Source organism: Onychomys torridus, chromosome 5 (genome assembly GCF_903995425.1).
Source record: "Onychomys torridus chromosome 5, mOncTor1.1, whole genome shotgun sequence".
NCBI lineage: Eukaryota > Metazoa > Chordata > Mammalia > Rodentia > Cricetidae > Onychomys > Onychomys torridus.
Genome location: NC_050447.1, coordinates 10802566 through 10809702, shown reverse-complemented (window position 1 = coordinate 10809702; position 7137 = coordinate 10802566). Strand labels below are relative to the sequence as shown.

The window sequence follows — 7137 nt, the reverse complement described above, 5'->3', positions numbered from 1 at the left end:
TGTCCCACTACCTCCATGCCTGTCTGTTCTGTGTCTGGCAAACGGATGTCCTGTCTAGATTCTGGAAACGCCCCAGGCATTGAAATCTCAGGATGTGGGGTTCTGGATCCCTAGCAACTTTGCCAAGAAGGGTTCCTTAAGGTGAGAGTTCTTGGTCTGGTGTCTGCAGGTCTGTGAGGGCAGGTGGAGAGGCCCAAGTTCTGATTCTTAAAGACCAGGCCAGGCGTTTGCCCCACTGCCCTCAAGTGACTCCTTGTCCCTGGGCAGAAGTGAATCACCCAGGGGAGGAGGACCCAGGGGGCCCTGCCTCCTTCCCTGCATGCTTTACATAGTCTCAGGCCTCCTCTGCTGGAGGTGGGGCCCAGGGCCTTCACTCTTCCTCTGCCTGTATGCTCCCCGTTTGAGCTGGCCCTGCTCCTGGCTGTGTACCTGCTTTGCCTGCTGGTGGTGGGGGTGCTGGTGGGGGACAGTGGGTGGGGCCTGGTCACATCGGAGTGTTGTTCAGTGAGGCTGGGTTTCAATCTCAATGCTGTCTGTCTTCTCTGACCAACTCTTGGGTCAAATGTCTTTTTTCTTTCTGAGTCTTGTTTCTGTTTTGGAGGAGGGAGTGGGGTTATGAATGGTTATGAGGAGAGAGGTGGAGCCTCAGCCAGTGCTCTAAGGACTTCTGTGACGTCTTTACCTGTGACCGTGGAGCTTGGCAATCCAAGCTGGGAGCCCATGCCCCTTCCCCAGACCCCGGCAATGGCATTTGGGCCTGGATCATCTTGTGGTGGGGGCTGTCCTGTGCACCTCAGGATGTTGAGCAGTAGTGGCTTCCATTTGACAGGTGTCTCCATATACCACAACCCCAGACATGGACATGTATTTCTAGAAATGATGAGAAAACAACCCCACACCTTCACTGAGAGCCAGCCTCAGTTTCCCCCATGGTGACCACTCAGATATAGAAAGAGGAGATGACAAGACAACCTCTGTGCTCTCAGCCTGCAGTCTCAGCTACCCTCCAGGGACTTAAGAGCCTCAGAGGACTTGGCTCACAGCTGCAAGGTGTGATGGACACAGGATTCCTCTCAGCTAGTGTTGGGAAGCTTGGCCCTGTCTCCTGCTGGCTGTGGGGCCTTGGGCAAAGGGCCTCAGCTAGTTTCTGCCTTTCTTCTATTCTTCCTGTTTTTGTTCTTGGTGGGGATTTTTGAGACAGGGTGTCACTGTGCAGACCAGGCTGGCCTGGAACTCACAGAGATCTCCTGCCCCACTTCCTGAGTGCTGGGATTAAAGGCGTGTGGCAACAAGCCTCGCTGGTCCTCAGTTTCTTCATTTTGAAGATAGTTTGATATCTGCCTATGTATCTATCTGTAGCATCTGCATCTTGCTGTGCTAGGTTCTAGCACTGGCAAAGGGGAAGCAGGTCAGGAGTTCAAGGCCAGCCTTAGGTGTGTATTGAATTCAAAGCTGCTCTGGGTTACATGAGATCCCAGCACAAACCAATGTGAAGCAGATCAAAACAAGTAACACCTGTCATGAATGTGGAATGCATTAGCTGAGCCCTGGACGGGATTGTAGTAGCTGCTGTTATTGTTGCTTTGGAGATAGAGTTGGACATGCTACCAAGCTCCACCTACTGCCTGTGCTTGCATCATCCACCACTACTACTACTTTCATTGATTTTATTGTTTTTATTTATTCATTTTTTATTTTTATTGTTTTGGTTTTTTGAGACAGGGTTTCTCTGTAGCTTTGGAGCCTGTCCTGGACTAGCTCTGTAGACCAGGCTGGCCTCGAACTCACAGAGATCCACCTGCCTCTGCCTCCCGAGTGCTGGGATTACAGGCGTGCGCCGCCACCACCACCGCCCGGCTAAAGTTATTGGTCCTTCTCCCCCCCCCCCCCCAGAGTTGAGGACTGAACCCAGGGCCTTGTGCTTGCTAGGCAAGCGCTCTACCACTGAGCTAAATCCCCAACCCCTTTGTCTTAGTTATATATGTTAGGGGGCATGTACATATGCCCACAGAAGCCAGAGACATCAGATCCACCTGGAACTGAAGTTACAGGCATTCTTGAGCCATCTGGCAGGGCTACTAGACCTGAACTCAGGTCCTCTGGAAGAGCAGTGTGAGCCCTTAACTGCTGAACCATCTCTTCAGCAACTACTACTATTTTAAAATACGATATTTTTAGAGCAGTGGGAAATAGAATGTTCTCATATCTACCTTGTCCCTGATGTGTACAGTTTAGCAACTGCTATCACCCATAGTTGAGATTCAGTGTATATTTGGCAAGCAGTTGCTGTTTGGGGCCACTCAGGGCTGTCTCCTCCTGGTGTTAGCTTCAGGAGCTACTACTAGGCCAGGTGGATCCCCTAGGCCTCCAGGCTGTGATCAGTGCTGGTGGACATCTGGGGAGGAGGAAGCAGGAAGTTGATGCTGCCTGTCTACAGGAAGCGCACACACACACACACACACACACACACACACACACACACACACTGCTACAGAACTGACTGTTCTGATCCTTAAGGGGAAGTCGGGGACAAGGGGCAAGACATGAACAGAGAGTACCGAGACTGAGGGCCTGAGGGACCTCAGGGCTGCTGTGGGGGTATGGGCGGTGCACCTGAAAAAAAAAAAGGAAAAGAAGTGTGAGCATGTACAAGCCCCAGACCTCAAAACAAACAAACAAAGACAAAAAGTGTGAGCACATTCATGTGCATAAGCTGTGGGCTGTGACCACTTGGCAGGAGGAGTGAGTCCGAGCGGCTTCTAGAGGGAGGTCTCAAACTAGAGATCACAGCGGTTTCGTGTCCAAGGGTCCAGGCAGGCACGGGAGTGCCCACACTTCTGAGCCTGCGTTCCACCTGTGTGCTCAGATGGATGGGAGTGCAGTATGTGTGGGACTACTCTGTGTACACATGAGCCTGTATTCCAGGCATACACCTGCGGGTAGAGACGTGCACGTTTATGTGAGTCAGTAGTCTGTGCACACAGTGAGCAAGGCACAGACCTGCAGAGCTAGAAGCTGCGTACCCTGTGACCCCATGTTCTACCCACACATCCCTGCAGGTGGGGATTGGTCTGGTTTGCTTTCTGTCGCTGTGGTGAAAGACTGACCAAAAGCAACTTGGAGAAGAAAGGCTTTATTCGGTCTCATACATTATAGTCCATCACAGTGAAGTCGGGGCTGGAGCTCAAGACAGGAGCTTAAAGCAAAGCCACAGAGGAACGTTGTTTACTGGCTCACTTCCTCTGGCTCGCTCAGCTCCTTTTCTTGTACAGTCTAGGCTCACCTGCCCAGTGATGGCACTACTCACAGAGGGCCGGGCCCCCCTACATCAGTTAGCAATCAAGAGAATGCCCCACAGACATGCCCACCAGCCAGTCTGACAGAGGCAGTTCCTCAGCTGAGGTCCCCTCTCCCCAGGTGTCAAGTTGACAGCTGAAACTAGCTGTGACATGTACATGAGCCTGTGCTGTGTGTGCATGTGTGAGCCTGACTGCTGCATACATGCTGTGGGTTTCTATGCCCAGGGTGTGCTCTCAGGTCAGGAACTGAGGGCTGCCTGTCCCTGGCTTGCCTCCAGAGAAGCAGGCATAGCCATTTAGGGAGTAATTTGGGAAGAACCTCTTACATGGCACACGCCTTTAATCCCAGCATCCAGGAGGCAGAAGCAGGTGGATCTCTGTGAGTTTCAGGCCACCCTGGTCTCCATCATGAATTCCAGGACAGCCAGGGCTACATAGAGAGACTCTGTCTCAAACAAAACAAAACAAAACAAAACAAAACAAAACAATCCCCCCCAAAAATAACAACAAAAACCCCAAAACAGAACAAAAAACCCCATGCCCTAGAGCTGCCCTGGCGCAGAGGATGCTGGGAGGTGGCAGGAAAGAGGAAGTGGCAGTTCAGAGGCCCTGGCAGGGCTGGGGTTCAGGAAGAGGGCGTGGCCCTCAGACCAGACCCAGGACCAGATGGCTGCTGATCCCCCTTTGGAGCTGGAGCTGGAGCTTAAGGTGGGAGCTAGGGTCTCCATGGGATGGGCAGCAGCAAGTGGCTGGGGCTGGAGTCCTGCTCTGGGTGCTCACACTGGGGACTAAGGGAGGAAGGAGATGAGGTACAAGTGAGAATTCTCCAGGTGGAGGGTGAAACTTCTGGGTGCCATGTCAGCCCTCAGGTTTTGAGATGTGGAGGAGATGAACGCTGCTCTTTGGAGTTCCAGATAGAGAGGACAGGGAGGCAGGGCCAGCCCTTGGACCTCCTGGTTTGGGAACGCAGAGGAGAAAAGGCAGAACGTGTCTCTAAGGTTCTCCTGGATTTGGAGTCTGGCAAAGGAAACATGTAGCCTGCCCTCGGGACCTCCTGTTTAGGGGTGCAGGAAACTGGAAGGAAAGAGGGATTTTCTGGAACCTTCCTGCCAGAATCCCTGTATGGGCCCACCTGTGGCGAGCCTGGCCTGTACAAATGGGAGGAAGGAGGCCTTGTTCTTGGACTACTCTTTGACTACCTATCTATCTATCTATCTATCTATCTATCTATCTATCTACTTATATTCTTATTATGCATATGTGTCTGTGGGGGTGTGTGCACATGCACACCAGTGCTACAGAGGCCAGAGGCATCAAGTCCACCTAGATCTGGAATTAGAGGCTTGGCACTGAATTCAGTTCCTCTGCAAGAGCAATACATGTCTTGTTTTTTTGTTTTTTGTTTTCCTGAGACAGAGTTTCTCTGTGTGGCTTTGCGCCTTTCCTGGAACTCGCTCTGTAGACCAGGCTGGCCTCGAACTCCCAAAGATCCACCTGCCTCTGCCTCCCGAGTGCTGGGATTAAAGGTGTGTGCCACCACTGCCTGGCGCAACACATGTCTTTAATGGAGCCATTTCTCCAGCCCCCTATTTATTTATTTGTGTGTGGGGTTGTAGTGGAGGTCAGAGGACAATTTTCAGGAGTTGGTTCTCTCCTTCCACCATGTAGATCCCTGGGGGGTGGGGGGTGAACTCAGGTCACCGGGATTGGCAGCAAAGGCCTTTAGCTCCTGAACCATCTCTCCGGCCCAGATATCGCCGTTTCTGAGGGTCCTGGAGGAGGATCGGGCCCCTGTTCTTGGAATTCTGGGGTACGGTAGGCTGGTGAGGCCCCTGACCTCTGTGTCTGGTCCCTCCCCTGCAGAGTGAGCCTCGCAGCTGGTCGCTGCTGGAGCAGCTGGGCCTGGCTGGGGCAGACCTGGCAGCCCCTGGGGTGCAGCAGCAGCTGGAGTTAGAGCGAGAACGGCTGAAGCGCGAGATCCGCAAGGAGCTGAAGCTGAAGGAGGGCGCTGAGAACCTGAGGCGAGCCACCACTGACCTGGGCCGCAGCCTGGGCCCTGTGGAGCTGCTGCTGCGGGGCTCCGCTCGACGCCTTGATTTGCTGCACCAGCAGCTGCAGGAGCTGCATGCACATGTGGTACTGCCTGACCCTGCAGCCGGGAGCGGTGAGCAGAAAGCTGGGGGCAGGCAGGGGTTCACTGACCTGGAGTTGCACTCCATTAGGATACTGTCCTGGATCAACAGAAGCCATGGCAAATGCCAGACTCACAGGGCCACTAACACCCGGAGAAACCCACAGCCACACCAAGGTGTGGTGTCACCCCGATGCCACCCAAAGCTGTCTTTGGCATTAGGAGTACCTAGATATTCCTACACCTAGATTAACACTAAAGCCCCACACACTGTCGTCACCAGATACCCGAGTTCACAGCTATGGCTGTTCCCAGACAACATCTGAGGAACATCTCTCACATGACAACCCAGAAACTCAGTCACACTAACACCCAAACACTGCACGCTGTCACTCCCATAGCTTTCTGCAGTCACACTAATGCAACAGCAGTTACAGACTATTTTTCTGTTGTTCTTTGTGTGTGTGTGTGTGTGTGTGTGTGTGTGTGTGTGTGTGTGTGTGTATGACAGAGTCAAGGCCAATCAGGGCTGCATTGTAAAGCTTTGTCTCAAAAAAACCAAAAGCAAAGCTACTTGCAATTCAGGGGAGAAAAAGAAAAAAGAAAAACCATTCCAGATAAAAACATTCATATATGAATAAATAAAAACAGCCAGGTAGTGGTGGCACACACCTTTAATCCCAACACTCTGAAGGCAGAGGGCGGGGTGGATCTCTGTGAGTTCTAGACCAGCCTGGTCTACAGAGTGAGTTCCAGGACAGCCAGAGCTACACAGAGAAACCCTGTCTTGAGAAATCAAACAAAGATAAAAACAAACAAACAAACAAACAACAACAAAAACGGAGGGCCTTACTGGGTTTAGTGGTCCAGGCCTATAATTTCTGCTACTCAGGAGACTGAAGCAAGTCCAAGCCCTGCCTGGGCAACTTGGTGAGACTTTGTTTCAAAAAACAATAAAAGAAAAAAAAATGAGAAGAGGATTTGGATATAGCCCAGTTGTACAAAACTCACTCAGTGTGTAGGCCCTGAGTTCCTCCCAGGACAGAGTTAGATTAAAGTCTTTAAATGTTGTAGAAGGCTAGGGCTGGAGAAGTGGTTCAGCTGGTAGAGTGCTTTCCTTGCATGCATGAAGAGTTGGGTGCCATTCCCAGCACTGTGTAAAGTGGGTGTCGCTTCCAGACCCATAATCCCAGCCTTCAGCTGGAGGGAGGGTCAAGAGGTCAAAGCCGCCCTCAGCCTCACTGAGTTTAAGACCAGGCTAGGCTACTACAAACCCTGCCTCAAGTGGCACAGGCCTTTAATCCAGCACCCAAGAGGCAAAGGCAGGCAGATCTCTGTGAGATTGAGTCCAGCCTCGTCTACATAGTGAGTTCTAGAATAGCTAGAACTACATAGTGGGACCCTGTCTCAAAAAAAAAAAAAAGAGAGAGAGAGAGAGAGAGAGAGAGAGAGAGAGAGAGAGAGAGAGAAGAGAAGAGAAGAGAAGAGAAGAGAAGAGAAGAGAAGAGAGGAGGGGAGGGGAGGGGAGGGGAGGGGAGGGGAGGGGAGGGGAGGGGAGAGGAGAGGAGAGGAGAGGAGAGGAGAGAAAAGGGGCTGGGCAGTAAAGAATGCATGCTGCTCTTGGGGAGGACCAGGGTTAGAGTCCCAGTACCTACATCAGGTGACTCACAGTCACCTATGATTATAGGTTACAGTTACAGGGCTCCA

At 52.0% G+C, this 7137-nt stretch overlaps 1 protein-coding gene across 2 annotated transcripts in view; it reads left to right on the top strand.

The window, feature by feature from the left end:
• Positions 1-7137, top strand: part of Pkn1 (protein kinase N1) — a 30943-nt gene that overhangs the window by 1513 nt on the left and 22293 nt on the right. For both annotated transcript variants that reach the window (XM_036186978.1, XM_036186977.1), the window contains exon 2: positions 5163-5463. In XM_036186978.1, the coding sequence (XP_036042871.1) occupies positions 5163-5463 (301 nt within the window). The remainder of the gene's footprint in view (positions 1-5162; positions 5464-7137) is intronic.